General features: G+C 37.0%; 1 protein-coding gene across 3 annotated transcripts in view; it reads left to right on the top strand.

Moving 5' to 3' along the window:
• LOC149838947 (zinc ion binding protein) overlaps positions 1-23298 on the top strand; it is a 50402-nt gene that overhangs the window by 15940 nt on the left and 11164 nt on the right. For all 3 annotated transcript variants that reach the window (XM_090007864.1, XM_090007863.1, XM_090007862.1), the window contains exon 6: positions 17806-17884. In XM_090007864.1, the coding sequence (XP_089863990.1) occupies positions 17806-17884 (79 nt within the window). The remainder of the gene's footprint in view (positions 1-17805; positions 17885-23298) is intronic.

The raw sequence follows: 23298 nt of genomic DNA, 5'->3' as shown, positions 1-23298 counted from the left end.
CATTAAGTTATCCATAAAATAAAGATCTCTCTTCCTATGGCCTTGCCTAATCCGCTTCCCGGATCGAAGATCCTGCACAAAGCACCCTTGGGATGAGAAAGATATTTCACATCCATGGTCGGCAATTTGGGAAACGGAAAAGAGGTTAAGATTTAATTTAGGAACTATTCTAACTTTTGGAACAAGAAAATTTTGAACATTTTTAGAATCGAGAGTTCCAATACCATTTATTTTGAGAAAAGTTCCATCGGCCGTAGAGACACAAGATATTTTTGAATTGGTGTGCACGTTGGTTAATGCATTTTCATGAGGAGTCTTGTGAAAAGAGGCTCCGAAATCTAAAATCCAAGAGTACGTACCGGGAGGTGATGATGAGGCAATGGCGGCACCGGAGGTGGAAGAAGTAGCCTTTAGAATTTGTTGGAGAGCCAAGAAAATTTGACCAAGAGTATCTTTGAGATCCCCGTTCTTGCCTTCATCTTCTTTAGTAGAGGATTCCTCAACGGAAGCCACCTTTGGCTTGAATGTCCCATTTAGCTTTGGGCAAACGGGTTTAATATGTCCCGGCTCATAACAATGATGACATATAATCATTTTTCTTCCACCACTCCCTTGCTTACCAAAATGAGGTGGCTTGTATGTTTTAACATGATTGCCGGGTTTATATACGGCAATAACTTCATCTATGCTTTTACCCATGCTATGCCTAGTCTCTTGAGTAATTTTGACAATAGCCTCTTCTAAAGGAGGAAACATAGATCTATGCAGAAGTGAGGATCTAACTTGTTCAAATTCGGGACGAAACCCAAATAAAAATTGAAACAATCTATCTTGTTCCATTTGTTTTTGTCTTAGTTCCACATCCTCCGTAGCCACTCATTTAGGCTCTAAAAGAGCCAATTCATCGCACAAAGGATTTAGAGCACTATAATAGTCTTGTATGCTCATGTCGCCTTGTTTTGTGGTTCTCACTTTTTCTTGTAAAAAATAAGCTCTTGCAAGATCCTTTTGGGTATACATACCTTCATAAAAAACCAAACTTCATTTGCCCGACGGAATTTTGCAATATTTGCACATACCTTAAGTTCGACATTATTCATAAACCATGCTAGGATTTTTGCATGGTTGCTCTCCCAATCTTCCATTTGGTGATGATAATCTTCAATGGCCTTGAGACGAGCATCACCTTCAAGTGCTTTCTCTTGATCTTCTTCCATCTTTGTGAGCTTAAGTTGGGGTTCCGGAACGGTTCTCATTACATAACCCCAAAGCTTCTTGCCTTTGAGATTATTCTGCATTGCGGATGCCCACATCATGTAATTTTTCCCATTGAGCTTGAATGATAGATCGATCTTGACTTCCATTGCTACAAAATGAAGATGTAAAAAAGGAAAGGAAGTAGAGAGAGACACGATTTCACCTTAGAAGATCGTATGGCTCTGATACCATGTAATGAAGTATGCGGAAGAATCCAAGAATGCCAATGCATTCACTATGTCCAACACGGACAAATGAAACAAGCATAAGAGGGGAAATCCACCAAGGGATATACGAAGGGCCTTATAACAAGGCTAAACACATAAAAATAATATCCCTTTTATTGGAGAGGAGCTCTCTAAAAGCAATGCAAGATAAAGGGGGGTCCCCCTATTTATAAGCAAAGGGAGACCAAAGGGGGCTCCCAATAGAGTCGTTGGGAGCCCCCAACGGTCACAATTGTGACCGTTGGGGGCCCCAACGACTCCATTGTGGGACCCCTTTGGTATCCCAATAAACATTCTAAAAAAAATAAAAAACAGAAAAATAAAAGGAATAAAACAAGTACCCTTATTGGGTACTTGTGAAAAGACCATAATACCCCTATCGGGTATTATGGTGAATACATCTATATTTATATATATATAGATGTATTATTACATATGTCTTAAGAATGAGTAGTGTGCATTGTCACTACTGTAAGAAGATGAGACACATGAACAAATCATGTCCTATACTAAGAAATTAGGGGATGAAGAAGGGAGGAAGTGAAACAATGTTAGGGATTGCTGGGGGAGAAAAGAATATTGGAAATGAAGAAAATCAAGTCGCAACCACAACTTCCACCTCTACTTCCTCTTTTGATGTTCAGGCCTCTGTTGCTTTAGACCAGAGTTACCGGAAGCTTCTTAGATAGGTGGGAAGCTTGCTTCATGGAAACTCTCTTGGGAATCACAATGCTCCTTGCTTTCGAAACTTGACAATAATCTCGATTCTCCCATGCTTTCCACTTGCTTCATCTATTCTTATTATATGTTCTCTCACTCTACTTTTTGTGTTTTTTATGTGTTTCCTCTCTACCTTCTCACTCACTTCCATTGGCAATCATCATTTTTAGATTTTGTTAAAAAATTAATTCTTACACTAAAAATTCATACAATTTAAGAATAGTCACTTTTATTTTAGTTTTTATTTGTGTTCCTTTTCTATTATGATTCAGTTCTTATATTGTTTTTTATTCCTCGCTTTCTGCTTCCTATACATTTTAAAATGCATCGCTTTTCACTTTCGCTTCTCGTATAGTTTCCTATTTTGGCTTTCTAGTCTGGCAACCTTGTTCTAGACTTGATCGACTAGCTCAGCAAGTCCAACACCTTCTATCCTTATCTACCTCTTCTCGTTTGTTTGCTTCCACTGGTACATCTGGTTGTGCATATGCAGTTATTCCTAGCTTGCCTACAGGGTGATTGTTAGACTCGGGAGCATCATGTCATATGACTGCGAATGAGTCTATATTAACCAATTATAAATCATGCTGTAGTGCCTTTCGCACTGCAAATGGCGTTTTGTTGGGTATTTCAAAAGTTATTTCAATTCTAATATGTGTGAAAAACTTAATGTCTCCAAAGTATTTGTTGTTCATTCTCTTGCCATCAATCTACTTTTTGTTGATAAAATTACTCAGTATAATTGTGATGTAACCTTCACTCCTGATGGTTGTTATGTGAAGGATTTGTCGTCAGGGAGGAGGATTGGGACTGGGCATAGGCAGGGTCACTTTACTTTCTGGATCAACTAGATTAGAGTTCATGAGATGTTGGTGTGAAAATATCTCAAAAGAGATAATGTGCAAAATAAGCACCACCTCCACAAAGGGATATGTGCACAAAGGCACAAGAACACTTAGAACAAATTGTACACAAGGTATAAATAGAGAGCACAAATGCTAAAATATAAAGAATTTTATTGAACAATGGAGAACAATGCTCCAAGCATTGAATTACTTTTAAGAGGGGGGTTCACCCCTATTTATAAGAAAAAGGAGACCTTGGAGGGGCTCCCACTAGACGTTGGAGCCCCTCCAACGGTTAGAAATCTAACCATTGGAGGGGTTCAACGTCTAGTGTTGGACCCTCTCCAAGATGTTGACTAAGTCAACAAAAGGAAAAAAGAAAAGAAAAAAAGAAAAAAGGAAAAGGAAAAAGAAAAGAAGGAAAAAGATTTACAAACATATTCACTAATGTGAATATGCGTAAAAAGCAGAAAAAGACAGAAATACCCCGGGGGGTTACATGACGAGAAAATAATATATATATATATATATATAACGATAGATACATATACATATATATATCATATATATATGTATATGTATCTCTCTTTATATATATAAATATATGTATACAAAAGAGAGATAGAATTTAACACCCTCCCTCAAACTTAGGGCGTAATGACCGAGAGTTTGCCGAGAAGAAAGTTGAATCTAGGAGAGGAGAGCGCCTTGGTGAAGAAATCTGCCAACTGATATTTTGAGGTCACGTAAGGAAGATCTATAACTTTTTGCAGATATGCTTCTCTAACGTAGTGGGAGTCCATCTCAATATGCTTTGTGCACTCATGAAACATGCGATTCTTAGCAATGTAGATTGCACTCTTATTATCACAACATAACTTTGTGGGTCCTTGAACCTGAATCCCCATGTCTTGCAACAGTTGATGAATCTATATAATTTCCATGGTTGTGAAAGTCATGGCTCGATATTCTGCTTCTGTGGATGATAGAGACACCTTCTGTTGTTTCTTGTATCTCTATGAGATAAGGGATTCACCTAAAAAAATGCAAAATCATGTAGTGGAGTGATGATTATTTGGGTCACCTCCCCAATCAGAGTCAGTATATGCAATTAAATTTAACTCAGAAGATGAGGAAAGAAAAACTCCCTTGTTTAAAGTTCCCCTTATGTATCTGACAACTCGGAGAATGACGCCCATATGGACGGATGTAGGAGCATGCTGAAATTGGCTTGCAGTATGTACGACATGTGAGATGTCTGGCCTTGTGATGCTAAGATACATTAGAGACCCCACAAGTTGCCGGTAGGGGATGAGATCCTCCAAAGGTATCCTATCATCAATCTTCATTTTTGATCCCACAATTTCAGGGGTCTCATAGATTTTATCGTCAGTAATACCTGATTTGTCAAGAATCTCACATGCAAGTTTAGTTTGAGACAAAAAATAGCCTCTATGAGAGTAGGCTACCTCGATACCAAGAAAGTAAGTCAGATACCCCAAGTTCGACATTTCAAACCTTTCTTTTAAAGTGGTTTAAATGCTTTTGATGCCCTTTATGTCACTACCTGTTATTAATATATCATCAACATACAACAATAAAATCACAATTCCTGCATCAGACTTTTTGACAAACAGAGCAGTGTCAGTGTAGCATGAAGTAAAACCATCTTGAACCATTACTTCATTAAATCGATCATGTCAAGCCTTAGGGGCTTGTTTTAAACCATAAAACACTTTTTACAAACGAAGGACTTTTCCCTTTGGTACGTCCATACCAGGAGGAGCATCCATGTAAACTTCTTCGTTAAGGTCCCCATTTAAAAAAAAATATTTTTAATATCCATTTGGTAAATGCTCCATTTTTTAATAGATGCAATCAAGGTTTTAAAACCCGTGACTCGGAACTCGACTCGTTCTTTATTGACTCGTGACTCGTGACTCGGTGACTCGGACCAGGTTTTGTTAACTTTTGATTTTAAAAGAAAAACAATATATAATTTGTCTGAAACCATGTTTTTGAGTAAACATAGTCTCCAAATGTCTGTAAGAATATAAAAACAACTGCAAAGAGCTATAGAGGTTTGCTTGAATAATTGAATTTGATATCTATACAAGCACTTTGACTAATTCATGACTTGAATTAGAGGATTTGGTCACCATGAGTTCAGTCTGCTACTACCTAAGGTTCCTAAAATGGCCAATCATATATGCTAGCTTGTTTTAAATGTTTTAATTCCCTCTCTAACAAATCCATAAATGTAAAATAGGGATATATGTGCATATTGAAAGTTTACAGAATGCCCAATATCAACATAAATAAGCAATTTTCTCATGTATAAAACTATGCAGGAAATATATTAATGGCACAACTATAAAAAGACTACTAATATTTGAATATGTACAATGCTTGTTCACATAACAAATGGATGATAAAACCTAAATGTGACTTCCCATGGGCACAGTTGACCCTCCATATATAGTGAGAATCATTTCTTTAAAATATTTTGCTAGAATAAGTTGATAACACAGGGTGAACAGTAGTTCGAACAACATGGCGATTTTATTCTATGGATTTAAATGCTTTTTTATCTTTAAATGATTTTTATTTTCTTTTTTATACAAAATCTGGGGGTAACCCTTGTTAAAATATATGTACTTATATATTTTGAAACTGTAATTTGAAACTCAAAAAACAAATTTCAAACATCCCAAAACTCGCCCGAGTCAGGCCGAGTCAAGCCGAGTCAAGCCGAGTCAGGCCGAGTCAAGCCCGAGTTTTGGCTAACCGAGTTTGCCTTGCCGGGTTGACTCGCTGGAGGGCCGAGCCGAGCCGAGTCAACGAGTTGACTCGGCGAGTTTTAAAACACTGGATGCAATGATGATCGAACATCTTATAGTGACCATTCGTGCAACAGGGGCAAAAGTTTCTTCGTAATCGATGCCGTATTCTTGACTCTATCCTTTTGCAACAAGGCGGACTTTATATATTTCAAGAGTGCCATCACTCTTTGTTTTGACTTTAAAAACCCATCTGCATCTTATTGATTTCTTTCCTTTTGGAAGATATTGAAAGTCCCAATTTTTGGCTTTGTTGAGAGCTCTAAGTTCTTTTTCCATGGCATCCCTCTGCTCTATCATTTTTTTAGCTTCTTCAAAATTCTTAGGTTCTTGATATGAGTGAATGACACTAAGACATGCCCTATGTTTTGGAGAAAATGACTCATAAGATATAAATCTAGAAGGATTTTTTCTAGATCTTTCGGTTCTTCGAGAATGGTTGGAAGGTTCACTAGGGTCACTATACTTTTCTATTGCACTTCTAAAGGTACTTCTATCTCTATGAGTATAGGTAATTGGTTCAACTATCATTTCTTCTTCAAGTTGGATGGGTGGCGGAATACTTTCACTTATATCCCCATCCTTATTCGATTCATCATCGCTAAAAAAATCCTCATTTCTAGATAATAATTCAAACAAAAAAGAGTAATCAGCATTATCTTCATGAGTTTTGTGTTCTTCAAAACCACTCATATTTTTTAGAAAGGTTACGTTTCTTGAAACATATAGTTTGCCATTTTTAATATCATAACACCTAAAACCTTTTTATGTTTCCGAATATCCCAAAAACGCACAAGGAATAGCTTTGAGAGATAGTTTATCGTTCTTGTCAGTTAGGACAAAGCATTTACAACAAAAAATTCTTAGTCTATTGTAATCGGGTTCTTTTTTATACAAGGTTTCAAAGGGGGATATTTGATTCTAATTTTTGGATGAAAGTCGATTTATGAGGTAAACTGATGCAAGAGCTGCTTCGGCCCAAAATCTTTTTGGAATTTTTTGAAAAATGAGTAGGATCCTTGTAGTTTCTATTATATGTCTATGTTTTCGTTCGGCTAATCCGTTTTGTTGAGGTGTTTTGGGGCAAGACCTTTGATGAACAATACCTTTATTTTCAATATAACTTTTGAAATCATTTGAAAGATACTCCCCCAGAATCAGTTCTAAGAATTTGTATTGTATTATCATACGAAAAACCTTAAAGGTAGAGAAAACCTCATGTTCATGTTTGAGAAAGTATATCCAACTATATCTTGAGAAATCATCAACATAAATAACATAATACGAAAACCCTCCCTTAAACACTACGGGTGCCAGTCCCCATACATCCGAGTGCACAATTTCAAAAGGCTTAGTTAAAAATATAGTTCTTTGTCCAAAAGGTAAGCTTCTCATTTTACCAAGAATACAATCATTACAATTGAAGTTGTCTTTACATAAAGTTTTAACAAAATGTAAATAAGAAAGCTTGACAATATTTGGATGCCCAAGGCGTTTATGCCAAACATTTATATCTTTATGTTGGGCAACATTACAAAAAGAGTGTTTTGAAATTTGAAGAAATTTCATAAAGTATAGATCTCCCTTCCTAGAGCCTTCCTCAATCAACTTCCCGGATCGACGATCCTGTATCCAACATTTATTTGATGAGAATTTGATATTACACCCATGATCCGATAGTTGAGAGACGAAAAGCAAATTTAAATTTAGTTTTGGGATAAATCTAACTTTAGGAATAAAAAAACCTTGTCTTTCAAAATGTCCAATCCCTTTTATTTCAAGAGAAGCCCCATCCGCGATAGAGACAAAAGAGGGTGACAAATTTTTTGAGTATTTAGAAAGTGCAAAAACATTTGGAGTCATATGAAAGGATGCACCCGAGTCTAAGAGTCAAAGAGTCTTACCGGGAGGTGAGAAGGTGGTCATGGCGGCTCCGGAAACGGATCCCTTGAGGAGAGGTTGAAGAGCTTTCATGATTTGATTTAGAGACAAAGTAGCATTGCTGGAAGTTGAAGGTCCTTCCTCCTTGTTTGGTTGGAAAGTTGTAGACATAGCCACCATCTTTTTCCATTTAGGACAAATCGGTTTAATGTGTCCCGGTTCTTTGCAAAAGTGGCATATGATTTTACTATAATCTCTTCTTCTATATTGCCCATCATTTTCTCTTCTTCCTTGATTTTTGTTGAAGTGAGGGGGTTTATATGTTTTGACATTATTCCCCGGTCTTGAGACGACATAAGCACCCTCGTCATCATCCTTAGAGGGAACGAGCAACACACTTAAATTGGTTTTATTCATTCTCAATCTAGTTTCTTCTCCACTTAGTTTGGTAAGCACATCTTTCAACGGAGGAGAAGAGAAAGAAGACAAAAGAGAGGACCTTGTTTGTTCGAACTCGGGTCTAAGCCCATTTAAAAAATTGAAGAAATGATCTTCTTCTAATTGTTTGGCTCTCAATTCAATTGCCTCTCCACTCCATTTAGGTTCTTGGAGAGCAAGTTCATCCCAAATAGTGGTTAGCTCGGCAAAATATTCTCTAACGGACATTTTTTCTTGTTGAAGAGTTAATGCCTTCTTTTGGAGATAATATTTATGGGACAAATCTCTTGAAGTATACATTCTTTCTAGATACTTCAAAACTTGAAAGGCTTTCTTGAACTTCAATATGTTTGCATTTATTTTCATTTCAACGAAAGAGAAAAACCATGAAAGAATTTTGTAGTTTTTCATCTCCCATTCTTCATGCCTTTTGTTGTATTCTTCAAAAGCTTTTTCTCTCTCTTCACCATCTAGAACCTTTATTTCACCCTTCTCAATAATGGTGATCTTCGGTTCGGGAATGGTTCCTTTGACATATCCCCAAAGACCTTTCCCTTTAATATGAGCCTCCATATTTTCAGCTCAAACATGGTAGTTGGAGCCATTTAATTTAAAATCGAGTGAGAAATGAAACTCTTTTTCACTCATTAGAGAGGTAAGAATGAAAAATTTACACGTTCCACAAAAAGACTTTTAAGTCTTGTTGTAAAAACCTTCCAAAATACTAAGGAAAGAGAAGTCCCCACTCCAATCACCAAGAAGCCAAAGGCATGTTTTTCGAGGCACTTGCAAATACGAAGAATCACACAATCTTCAAACTTCAACCTTGCTCTGATACCATGTGAAAATATCTCAAAAGAGATAATGTGCAAAATAAGCACCACCTCCACAAAGAGATATGTGCACAAAGGCACAAGAACACTTACAACAAATTGTATACAAGGTACAAATAGAGACCCTAAATGCTAAAATATAAAGAATTTTATTGAACAATGGAGAACCATGCTCCAAGCATTGAATTACTTTTAAGAGGGGGGTTCACCCCTATTTATAAGAAAGAGGAGACCTTGGAGGGGCTCCCACTAGACATTGGAGCCCCTCTAACAGTTAGAAATCTAACCGTTGGAGGGGTCCAATTGTTAGAATACAAATCGCATATGGATCCAGTAGGATCCATATAGTCCATGTGAATGTTATATTGTAATGTAATATACATTACTAACATAGGGTAGTTTTGTCATTATAAAAGATTTGTAAAACCTACTTAAACTTAATGATGTTTAGTGCGGCCTGCAAAAAAAAGCATACAGGAAGGCTGCCGATTCCAACAAGAAGAACGTGCTCCTCACTCTCTCTCTCTCTCCTCTCCCTTTTCATTCATTCTCGGTTTCCAAGGCAAATACTGCAATCCAAAGGCAGTTTTATCATGGTATCAGAGCATCACAGGTCCTGGGTGTGAAGAATATCTGTCAAGCCCGTGCTCCATCAACGTGAAAGGTCGGCAGGTGACGTGATCTTAACCCATCCTTTCTTTTCCTTTATGTTATTTATATTCCTTTAAGTGACAATCTGTCGTAGATCTGAAAGTTTTCCAGATCTACTATTCTATCCTCGCAGATCTGAAATCACCTTTCTTCTATTCTCTCGCAGATCTGAAATCCCTTCAGATATGCTATTCTATATCTGTTGTCACATATCTGAAATACTTTCAGATCTGTTATCGTCTCTCTGTCGCAACCTTTAGTTATTTTGTCTGTCGCAAATCAGAAATCTTTTCAGATCTGCTATCAGTCCTTTCTTCTATTCCCTCGCAGATTTGAAATCCATTCAGATATGCTATTCTATCTTTGTCGCAGATCTGAAATACTTTCAGATCTGCTATCGTCTCGCTGTCGCAGCTTTTAGTGATTATTTTGTCTGTCGCAGATCTGAAACCTTTTCAGATCTGCTATCAGCCCTTTCAGCCCCATAAAGCCAAGTTCAAAAACTGCTGCCAGTTTAAAATCTGTCTGTCATGCCTACCTATTCTCATTTATCTTAATTCTCTGTCAGTCTTTCATTTCATTTTTAGCCACCAGTTTCTTTCGGCTGTCAACTATGTCACATGGATGCGGGTGCGAGTTTTTTTAAATTCCGCAGCCCATTTCATAGGGCAATTTTTTTTTTAAATCCAAAAAAAATTGGACAAAAATGACCCTGGGTGCGGTCAACGCACCCAGGGTCGGGTTGACCGCACCCGGTGCCGCACCAGCACCCGCGTCGAGTCGCGTCGACGCGGGTGCGGCACCCTGCTAGCCGAATCCCTGTGACATAGGCTGTCAAACAGTCTATCAATGGATTCTTGAGGTAATTTAGGTCTTTCTTCCAACTTCCTAGGACTTGTCTCAGAAAAGCTAACTACCAGAAATTATCCGACTTGGAAACTGCAGGTACATTTCGAGTTAGTGATGATGCTAAGGATCTTCTCTTATCTGCAATGGCAAACTTGAATTTGAAACAAAATGATGATGGAATATGGTATGTTGACTCCGGGGCAACAACTCATGTCACTGGCAATGCAGGTAAGTTCTCTACTTTGGTTCCCTATTCTGGTAAATCTAATATTGTAACTGGAGATGAGACTCACCACCCTATTTCAAACATAGGCAACGTTTTCATTCCTTTGTCCGAGTCATCTATTTCTTTATCTGATGTTGTCCATGCACCAAATATAAAGAAAAATATTGTCTCTGTTTCTAAACTTGTTGACTCTACCAATTCATCTGTGGAATTTACTCCTACTTCTGTCTTTGTCAAGGATCTTCAAACGAAGGAGATGTTTGCTAAAGGAGAGCGACGTGAAAACATGTATGTCTTCAATGAAGATCCAGCCTCCAGTCCCTTGAAGCCCAAGTTTGATTATGTCTCAAAAAACGTCTTAAGTATGTTCAAATGTAATAAGCCAGATCTCTGGCATTCTCGTCTTGGTCATTGTAGTCAAGTCTTTATTGAAAAGTTAGTGTCCAATGGTTTTCTTTCAGAGGCTGTTTTACCTTCATTGAAGGATAAAATGTGTCCCGGTTGTCAAGTTTGCAAGAGTCATGTACTTTCTTTTCATCAAGTAAATAAAAGAGCCTCTAAGCCTTTTGAGATAATATGTTTTGATGTTTGGGGTCTAGCTCCCAATCCTTCTTCTTCTGGAAGTAAATATTATGTATCATTTATTGTCAGTTTCTCTCGTTTTACTTGGATATTATTTATGAAACACAAATCAGAGGTCTTTCGTATCTTCCGTCACTTTCATGCCCATGTTAAAAATCAATTCTCCCAAAGTATCCAAATTCTCCAATGTGATGGAGGTGGTGAGTATTCCTCCAAAGAATTTTTAGATTTTCTCCAAGATAATGGGATACATTGTATAGTTTCTTGCCCGTACACTCCACAACAAAATGGAATTGCTGAACGTAAACACAGACATATTGTGGAAAGTGCAATGAGTATGATGCATGGTAGTAACTTGCCCATCAGTCTTTGGACAAAAGTCTTTCACATTGCCACTCATGTGATAAATTGCCTTCCTATGCCTATCCTTGAAAATCAATCTCCCTATTATGTTCTCTTTGGTGTGCACCCTGATTATGATGAGTTATGAGTTTTTGGATGCACATGTTATGTACATATTGACAAATCCATGAGAACTAAATTTCAGGACAAAGCCTCTATATGCCAATTTGTAGGTTATGCAGATGAACACAAGGGGTACAGGTGCTATGACCCTGCCAATAAGAAGGTTAGAATTTCCAGAAATGTTATTTTTGATGAAAATAACTTCCTGGAGAATAAAGCCAACCATAGTCATGAACATGGTGAGACAACAGATAGTTGGTATGATCCATGGCTCAGTGCTGAACTTATTTCACATGCTGCTGAACATACCGCTTTGGACCCTGCAAGCATACATGATGAGACGACTTCAAATAAGGTATCAGAAACACAATGTTTGAGATATAAATGAAATGTCTACACCAGAGAGGCGCCAAAAAGATCAAGCAGGATAAGGCATCCTATTGAAAAATGGGTGAGTTATGATAACTTCTCTATGGATTTTCAGATCTTTCTATCCAAGATTGAAAAACATGAGGAACCACTTGAGTTTTGTCAAGTTGTTCAATCTAACAAATTGATTTAAGCGATGAATGAGGAGATAGAGACACTTCATGAGTGTCGAACATGTGAGATAGTTGGTCGTCCCCTAGATAAAAATGTAGTTGGCTCGAAATGGGTGTATAAGATTAAGTATAAACCAGATGGTAGTATTGAACGATACAAGGCACGTCTCGTTGCCAAAGGTTTCACCCAAGAATATGGTCAAGATTACGATGAGACCTTCAGCCCAGTGGTGAAAATGGGAACCATTCGTATTATCCTTGGCTTGGCTATTGAACATGGGTGAAATCTTAAATGCATTTCTTCATGGAGATTTGAAGAAAGAGGTTTACATGGAGCAACCTCAAGGTTATGCAGAAGGAGACCCAAAAGAATATGTGTGTAAATTAACCAGAGCATTATATGGTTTAAAGCAAGCATCCAGGTCCTGGTTTGAAAGCTTCTCCTTAGAAATTCAGAACCACGGTTTCATTCGTTCCCAACTAGATCATTCTTTATTCATATACAGGGATGGAACCACTGTGGTTTTCTTACTTATATATGTCGATGATATAGTGATCACTGGTAATACTCCGGACCATATTCAACAAATTAAAGTTTTACTAAGTATGCGATTCAAGATGAAAGACCTTGGAGAACTAAGATATTTCCTTGGTATAGAGGTGGACAAGCAAGATGAAAAAATGTCATTAACTCAACACAAATACACTTGATCTTCTGTCCAAAGCAGGAATGACAGATTGCAAACCTGTGCCTACACCTAGTGTTGTCAATCAAAAATTCAGCATTTGTGATGGTGAGTTGTATCCTGATGTAAGCATCACAGTTTAGTTGGCATGTTACAGTATCTTACCTTTACTAGACCAGACATTGTATATTCTGTGGATCAAGTATCTCAGTTCATGCATGAACCAAAGACTGGTCACATGGATGCCGTCAAACGTATTCTTCGCTATCTAAAAGGCACGGTGGGTGATGGACTCATTTATGCTCAATCTTCATGGGGAACACCGAAACATGACATATTGGCCTATACAGATGCAGATTGGGCAGGGGATCCAGATGAAAGGAGGTCTGTTTCAAGATACTGTGTTTTCATTGGAAACAATCTTATCTCATGGAGTAGCAGAAAACAGAAAACTGTGGCAAGATCTAGCACAGGGGCAAAATATAGATCTATGACAGCTACCACAACAGAAGTAACCTGGATTAGGCATCTACTTACAGAGATGAGAGAGAGTATCTCAAGTTCAACCCTCATGTGCGATAATAGAAGTGCTATACAAATTGCGTTCAATCCTGTTCATCACAGTCAAACCAAACATATTGAGATTGACCAACATTTCATCAGACAAAAAATAGCAGACAAAGAGATTGAACCGGTTTATGTGTCTTCAGAAGATCAAGTTGCTGATATGTTCACAAAGGGTCTCACAAGTAACCTGTTTTGGTATCTAAAGAACAAGTTGCACATGTTTCAATCCCATGCACAACTTGAGGGAGGGTGTTAGAATACAGATCGGATATGGATCCAGTAGGATCCATATAGTCCACGTGAATGTTATATTGTAATGTAATATACATTACTAACATAGGGTAATTTTGTCATTGTAAAAGATTTGTAAAACCTACTTAAACTTAATGATGTTTAGTTCAGCCTGCAAAAAAAAGCATACAGGAAGCCTGCCGATTCCAACAAGAAGAAGGTGCTCCTCTCTCTCTCTCCTCTCTCTTTTCATTCCTTCTCGGTTTCCAAGGCAAATACTGCAATCCAAAGGCAGTTTTATCACCAACGTTTAGTGTTGGACCCCCTCCAAGATGTTGACTAAGTCAACAAAAGAAAAAAAGAAAAGAAAAAAAGAAAAGAAAAAAAGAAAAGAAAAAAAGGAAAAAGGAAAAAGGAAAAAGGAAAAGGAAAAAGAAAAAGAAAAAAGAAAAAAGAAAAAGAAAAGAAGGAAAAAGATTTACAAACATATTCACTAATGTGAATATGCATAAAAAGTAGAAAAAGACAGAAATACCCCTGGGGGTTACATGACGAGAAAATAATATATATATATATATATATGTATACAAAAGAGAGATACAATTTAATAGCTGGTGGGTGTAGAGCTGATGCTGCAGTTTTGGACTCTTCGGTACTGTGGTATCGACGTTTGGGTCATGTGTCTAGTTCTAGGCTTCAATTTATGTTATCCTCTGGTTTACTTGGAAGTAATTTTAAGCATGGGGTCTCGAGTGATGTCCAGTGTTGTGAGAGCGGTAGGTTATCTAAAAGTCATGCTCTCTCATTTATTTATAAAGAAATTGAGTCTATATGTCCCTTTGAGATAGTTCATTATGATGTATGGGGTCCTTCCCCTGTAGTGTCCAAAACAGGATCCATGTATTTTGTGACATTTATTGATGATCTTACCAGATATATATGGATATATTTTATGAGAAATCAAAGTGAATTGTTTGACAATTTTAAAAGATTTTAAGTATGTTGAGACCCAATTTGCAGCTAAAATAAAAACCCTACATCCTAACTCAGGGGGAGAATACATGAGTAAAGAGTTGCATAAATTTTTATTTGAAAGAGGGATTGTGCACCAGAGGTCTTGCCCTCAAGGTGATTGGGGAAGTCTTTCTGTATAAAAGACTGTTTGGAAAAGAATCAAATTATGACATGCTAAGAGTATTTGAGAGTACATGTTTTGCTCTAGTTCCTTAACAATTCAGAGATAAATTATCCCCTAAGGCTGTGAAATGCTGCTTTATAGGGTATCCTAAAGGACAAAAAGGTTATAGGTGTTTTGATCTTATGAGCAGGAAAGTATGGACATCAAGACATGTGGAATTTTGGGAACATGTGTCATTTTACAGTCAGAATGATCGAAGAGAGAACATAGAGTTTATTTTGTCCTTGGTACTTTTTCAGAGACTTCATATAAACAGAATGACAAGAAATGGGTTACATATAGCAGGAGACCATTGGAGGTTCCTACACATTCATTCCTTGATCAACATGATACAAAGTAAGAGCCTTTGCTAGAGCCAAGTCCCAATCTCTCTCAGACCGATCCTAATGAGTCAACACCTTCATCTACCCTTGTTCCTCAGGTGCGTAGAAGTTCTAAACTCTATTCCTCTTTCTAGATTTGTTTTCTATGATTCTTTTTTTGCTATTATCAAGCTTTCTTAGCCATGATTCAATCTTATTATAAGCCAAAATACTATGTACATCGTCAGATCCAGAGTGACAAAAGGCAATGACAAAGGAATTGGAGGCTTTGGAAAGGATGAAAGTGTGAGCTAGTTAAACTGCCTGATGGAAAAAATGTAGTTGGGTGTGTGAAATCAAGACAAGGGTAGATGGATCTATCAAAAGCACTGTTATCGATATCGGTGATATTTTGAAAATATAATGAGAAATACCAATATTTTAAGGTAGCCGATATTAAAGGTAATATCTTGCGATATTTTTAAAATGTCGCTAGAAGATGAAATATCATGATTTTATCACGATATTTTTGGAAAAAAACTCCTTTTTTTTTTTTAAATTTTAAGTTTGCATTTCCTATTTAATTTGTTTTTTTATATTTTAAAACCTTTAAAACATGTTTCTCTATATTTTTAGAAGAAAAATGTGAAACTTATTATTTTTTTAGCTTTTTTGTTATTTATATTTTTTCCAATTTTTTAAACTCTTCAGATTTATCAACTTTTGAAAATCTCTCAAAGAAATACCCTCGCCGAAAAATTACCTTTAACGATATAGGTGACTATGATCGAAAGATATAAGGCTCATATTGTAGCAAAATGTTATAGTCAACAGTATGAGATAGAATTTGATGAGACCTTTGCACTAGTGGTTTACGTGACTACTATTAGAGCACAGATGATAGTGGCTGCAGTAAGGGGATTAGACTTGTGACAGATGGATGCTAAAAATGCCTTTATGAATGAGGACTTTGAGGAAGAAGTGTGCATGGAGCTACCCCAAGGGGTTGTTGATGAGGAGGGTAGTGTGCAAATTGAAGAGGGCTCTGTATGGGCTGAAACAAGCTCCAGGGTTTGGTTTGTAAAATTTAGTGCATCAGGGATAAGCTTGGGATTTAAACAAAGTCATCATGAGCCGGCTTTGTTTGCGACATCTTTTGTTAGGAGTCATTGTCTTCTTTTGCTTCATGTGGATGATATGGTCATTGTTGGAGATGAGAGGGTTATGCTTGTCAAAGTGAAGACACAACTGGCCCAAAAGTTTGAGGTGAAAGACTTGGGAAAATTCAAATACTTGATAGGTCTTGAAGTTGCATACTTCAACAGAGAATATCGGTTGACTCAACACAAATATGCCGCATATTTGATTAGTAAAGCAAGACTTGCATATGAAAGAAAACAAGTAGACACTTCTGTGGAAGCACACTGATGGTGATGGTGAATTACTCGGTGATCCTATGATTTATAGGCAACTGGTCAAAAGTTTGATTTATTTGACTATCTCACGACCATATATCACCTTTGCAGTTCACATAGTAAGTTACTTCATGAGTACTCTTAGGTCATCTCACTTGGCAGTAGTCTTGAGGATTATCAAATATATCAGGGGCACTATTCTTTATGACCTGTTTTTTCTGCTACATCATCATTGCAGTTGAAAGCTTACTGTGATGCAGATTTTGAGGGCGCATATCAGAATAGGCATTCTACCTCTGGATTCTATCTATTCTTGGTTTAATCTTTGATATCATGGAAAAATAAGAAACAACAAAGGATTGCTCTATCCACTACTGAAGCAGAATATTGTGCTATGGCTCAAGTGATTGTAGAAGTTATTTGGTTGAGGTAGCTCTTACAGGTTATGGGAGTGAACATAACAACTCCAACTAATTTGCATTGTGACAATCAAAGTGCTATTCATGTTACCAAAAATCCAGAATTTCATGAGAGGACTAAGCATATTAAGATAGATTGTCACTTTACTCGGTAGACATGTCAAGATGAAATCATAATTGTTTTATGAAAAAATTGCCTTTGAAGGCTTTCTAATAGTTTCTTTTCAAGCTTGGTTTGATTGTGTTCTCATCACCTCAAGCTTGAGGGGGAGTGTCGAGGAAATGCTATAGTTCTATTATATGTAATACCCCCTTCTTGTATCTTTTTGTACATACAATTCTAGTATAAGGGTATTATTGTAAACTAGCTTATATCCCACTAGTCCACTTCCATATTTTTGTCTTGTAGTGGGCTCTATGGGGGTCGATACCTCTTTATTTGTTGTAACCCTATCTGAATAATGTATGAAGCATTTTGGGTGTTCTTCCCACTCTTTCTTTCTTCTCCTTCACTTGTACTTTTCTCATGGCTTCAACAATAAATAGATATATGCCTGCACATTTATTTCATTTTCCATGCCACATAAGATTTTCAGGAAATTGATATTGTATGCTTATGTTTGAGTGTCAGGGACAAGAATGGCAGGGCGCATAAACTGAATATGAGTTTAGCCCAAGATTATCCACGTTGTGCACCTTCTATTATGGCGGTTGGTTATCTTCTTGAGAAGAACCTCAATATCTTTTCCGTATTCCATATGTTGATGATGGCACCTCTACTGCTTGAGTGAAGGCTTCTCTTTCCTTTGTGCTAGTGTTTAATGTGTATGTTTCAGTGGAGGGTGGCATAAGTGTTTTAATCTATCAATGTGAATTTCTCACTTATCAGTATATGCATGATGATTGCCCTCATATCCATAGTTGGCAAACCCATGACCCGGACTCAGATCGCCCGACCCTGGACTTGCGGGTCAGTGGGTCAACTCGGTAACTCAGATGGGTTAGGACCTAAATTTTTTAGTATTTTTAAATGCTTTAAATATTGAATATAACATTGTTTTCTACAATACAAATGCAAACAATAAAACTCCAAGCAGCAAATTCACTAAATCAAAGCATCAAAGTCCCACACTGCACAACCACAAAAAGATGATACAGAAAATGGTGACAAACACCCAATAGTGTGCATCGTGCACACTGCGATATAGGGAAACCCCCCAACAGCGTGGACAAAAAAAAAGACTATGAGACAAAGAGAGTGAGGGCCTCACCTTGCTTCAGAGAGAGAGAGAGAGATAGCTGCTGGCGGCGGTCGTTGGTGGTCACCGATGTTGCCTTTGTTGCAACTGCTAGGGTTTTGAGGAGAGGAGAGGGAAATGAAAAAAGGGGGTATTTATATGGTTAAGAACCAGTTCAAATCGAAACAAACCAGTACAAAAACCAATTCGATTTGAGATTCTGTGTCAAATCAGATCAATCCGTCTCAGTCCTGAATGAGATGATTCAGGATCGACTCGTTGGGTCACTGAGTTGGGTGATTCCAGACTGATTCACACCCCGATCCTGGTTAAAACAAGATTGTGTTGGATTGGTGGGCCAGTACAAGGCGATCTGATCCGACTCGGGCGATTCCCGAGTTGGATCATCAGGTTTGCCAACTATGCTCATATCAAGTGCAATATTATTACTGGTAGAAAAGCTAATTCGGGCGGAAGACCTAGTTTTAAAAATCCAACCTGTCCGAGTTGGTGCTCTCACCATGTATGGTTATTTCAGCTCAGCCAGTGGCTACCTCCAAATGGTCTTTTGACTGGGGTGGCTTTTGGTGCAATCTGGGCTCAAATCCCTTTTATCTGTATATATGATGTTGAAAGATTACATGCTTTATACATAATTAGATTTATTTCAGGATTTCAAATGCTTATTAGATTTGACATTGTTATTGCAGAGGTATATGATCATTTTGTGGTTTTGCTAGTGTTCATGTCTTTCTACTGTTATTTTGGTGTGTACATATGTCTATGATTTGGGCTTTAAGCTTTGATTGAATGAAAGTTGCATCTTAAAAGGTCTGTCTTGATAACAGACACACATATTCACATGTATGATTTTTTTCTTCTTTTTTGTGGTAACTGAGAACCTTGGGATGCTGGTAAAGGAGCCCAACGAGGCTCATTCTTGTGGCAAGCCAAGCCGAGTTTGAGCTCATAATGAACCCGTGTTAAACGAGTCAAGTTCGAGCTGTCTTGTTGACAAAAAAATATATTGTTTTATAGCTGGAAGAAATAGGACTACAAAAAAAATACATTATTTGATGGCTAGAATTAATAAGATTTTACCATTAAACCTATTTTTTGCAAACAAAGTAGTTCAATCATATGTTCTACATATACTATATGATGTTAAATATATCTTATGTAGTCAAAATCGGTGACTAGGCACTGACTAGGAGCCTAGTCTCCCTAGGCATTGGGTCAGCGCATACTCCAGGGCACTTAGGCGCTCTGGACTTAAAAGGCCACCTAGGCATCAACTAGTCCCCGCCTAGACTCAAACTTGTTTTTTTACCATATATATATGTGTGTGTGTGTTTTTCCACATATATATTTATATACAAACTATATATTTTTAGATGTATATCTATTCTTTTTCATCAGATTTATAAATATTTATTCTTTGTTTTTTCCAAATATATGTATATATTATTAAAATATATATGGATTATATATATATGTGTCGTGGTGTATGTTGTTTGCTGATGATATTGTTTTGATTGATGAGTCTAGAGCTGGGGTTAATGCTAAGTTAGAATTATGGAGACAAACATTGGAAGCGAGAGGTTTTAAGTTGAGTAAGAGTAAGACAAAATATATGGAATGTCGGTTTAGTAAGCAACGATGTAGTGAAGCTTGGTGAGCAAGAAATATCGGTGGATGACTTTCAAATATTTGGGATCTATTATTCAAAAGTATGGAGAAATTGATGGAGATGTAAATAATAGGATAAAGGTTGGGTGGATGAAATGGAAAAGTGCAACTGGAGTGTTGTGCAATCGTAGAATGCCATTGCGGTTGAAGGGAAAGTTTTATAGGACGACAATTAGGCCCGCTTTACTATATGGTACGGAATGTTGGGCTGCCAAGAGACATCATATTCAAAAAATGAGTGTAGCTGAGATGCGTATGCTTAGATGGATGTGTGGAAATACAATAAAAGATAAGATTCAGAACGAGGAGATACGTAAGAAGGTAGGCATTGCATCCATTGAAAATAAGATGAGAGAGAATTGTTTACGGTGGTTTGGACATATTCGGCGTAGGCCTAATGATGCTCCAGTTAGAAGGATGGAGAAATGAGAAAATATATTAGTTAAAAGAGGTCGGGGTAGGCCTAAGAAGACTTGGATGGAGATGATAGGAAAGTATATGAATGCTTTGAACCTCATCGAGGACATGGCATTGGATAGAAATGATTGGAGGAGAAGCATTCATGTGGAAGACCCAGGATGATTTTCTTTTTTGGTTCATATCGCCGACCCCAATTGTTTTGGGATGAAGGCGCAATTGTTGTTGTTATTGTATATATATTGAGTATTTATGTATTTCTTTTTGTAATGCCCACTAGGGGCAATTTAGTCTTTTTGTCACATTGTAAATAGGCATGTCCACTAGGGACTTTTTTGTAATCATTTATTTTTTGTTTTTTTATTTTTTATTTATTTGTTTAAGGGGTAATAAAGGGGCCTCCCAAAAGAGCTGTTGGGACCTCCCCCAACGGTCACAAATGTGACCGTTGGAGAGCTCCCTTTGCCCCCTAGAAGCTTGTATAAATAGGGGACTTCTCCCCTATGCTTTTCAAGCATTTTCAACAATATTCTCTCTCATTATTTTTTAAGGATTTTCTCTAATTGTGTGTGCTTTGCTCTTAGCCCTTTAAGGCTTATTGTATTTTGCCCATTAGTGGCTTCTCGTTTGCATTTGTCTTTGCACTAGTGTTTCATTACATGGTATCAGAGCCCCTAGGTGATTGAGCACTCTTGGGACTCTTTTTTATTTTATTTTTTGTGTGCTTGTGTTTTGCATACTTGTTGTTATCATCCATTTTTCTTCTTTTCCATAATGGCCGACAAGGATTCAAAGATTGATCTCTCATTCAAATTGAATGGGACTAACTATTGAATGTAGGCGGCTGCTATGAAAAACAACTTTAAAAGTAAAAAACTTTAAAGATTTGTATGTGGTACGGTTCCAGAACCTCAACTAAAGTTCACCAAGAAGGAAGAAAATGAAGAAAAAACCAAGGCCATTGAGAGAGTAACAATGCCAAAATATTGGCATGGTTTATGAACAATGTGGATCTCAAAATTTGTGCTAATATAGCCAAATTCAATAAGGCAAATAAAGCTTGGTTCTTCATAAAAGGTATATACAATCAAAGAGACCTTGCTAGACACTTCTTTTTGCAAGAAAAGTGAGAGCAACCAAGCATAGAGATATGAGTATTAGATATTACTATAGCACTTTATCTCCTCTATGGGATGAGTTTGCTCTCGTTGAACCCCAATGGGAACGAAGTGCCATTGCTATGAGGCAAGAACAAATGAAGGGAGTGTAACGCCCCAAAAATTTTTCCCCAAAATTTTGAGGATTTTTTTTGTAACAGCAGAATCAACAATTTCATTGGGGTTAAGCATTTGGGCGCATTACAGTGGAGAGCAAGCCAAATCATTTATTTCATTTCATTATCAAATGAATAATAACATCAGAATTTAATGACATGTTCTAATAAGTAAAAAGGAAAACAAAATATCCCGGGAACAATAAGTCCAAAATCTCGATCGAAGCCTCATCCCGCAGTCGCTCATAAACTCTATTCTTCACCTGAAAAATGATAAATTTATAAGAATTAGACTACAACTGTCTAAGTAGGAATTACTGTAATTTTTCTTGCAAGTATATCATGTGTCAAGTATGTGATGTGGGTGCAGTGTGTGATTTTCAGCATATACATGATCAATTAAAGAAATTATACAACAGTAACATGTATATCATTTAGCTATGTAAATACGCCAAATTTTCACCCTCATCCAGTGTTTATATTTCATATAACATTGCATATCATTGCATGCATTTGACATATCACCTCATCGCATTGCATGTCATTTCATATCATTATCGAGATCCAACACTCTTGTTTTTCAAAACATTGAATCCAGATTCGAGTTTTAAAACTTTTCTTTTGAAATAAATTTCAAAACCTTGGTTTTGAACCGACATTTTTTTATTTATTTTATTAACCCCCAGGATCTTATTTTCTTCAGAAAAACAATCTGGATTTGTTTTTAAAATCAATTTCAACTGATTTCAATTCTCAGATGAGACCCATCTAGGTGGTGTCTCTTCTGGATTCTTTCATTTATCAATTTTTTTAAAAACTTCAGAGTCCTAATTGAATCAGGACTCTGCCTTTTCATCTGTTTAAAACTCCTTTTTGATTTTAAATTAGTTGTAGTCATGTTCCTTATCCATTTTTATCATTTTGGCCAAAATCCCAGAGTTCTAGTTGGATTAAGACTCTTCTTCTAGAGTCCTAGTCGGATCAGGACTTTGTTTTTTACTACCATTTTACCTGTTTTTGAGAAAATCTTTCAAAATCCTTCATTTTGGCCAAAATTCTAGAGTCCCAGTCCAATTAGGACTCTTCCTCAGATTCCTAATCGAATAAGGACTCTATCCCGATTTCATCATTTACTCCTGTTCTTCACCTGTTTTCGAAAACTTTCTCATCTGACTTTCAAAATAGCCAAAATCTTAGGGTTTCAATCGAACTAGGACTCTTTTTCAGAGTTTCAGTCAGATTAGGACTCTATCTTTCGTTGTTATTTTTACTTGTTTTCAACCAAATCTTTCAAAATCTTTCGGAAGAAGTCAGAAACTCAGAGTTTTAGTTGAACCAAGACTCTATTCAAAGTGTCTTAAGTTGTATAAGGACTCTGAACCAGACTTCAATTTCTGCTCTTTTTTCACCTGTTTTTCAAAATCCTCTCGTCTGTTTTCTCAAAAATCCAAAATTTTAAGAGTCTTGGTCAAATTAAGACTCTGTCCCAAGAGTCCACCGTCCACCA

The sequence above is a fragment of the Nuphar pumila genome, chromosome 5 (assembly GCF_984573655.1).
Source record: "Nuphar pumila chromosome 5, dmNupPumi1.hap1.1, whole genome shotgun sequence".
NCBI classification, from domain to species: Eukaryota; Viridiplantae; Streptophyta; class Magnoliopsida; order Nymphaeales; family Nymphaeaceae; genus Nuphar; species Nuphar pumila.
This window is presented reverse-complemented; position numbering and strand designations above follow the sequence as displayed.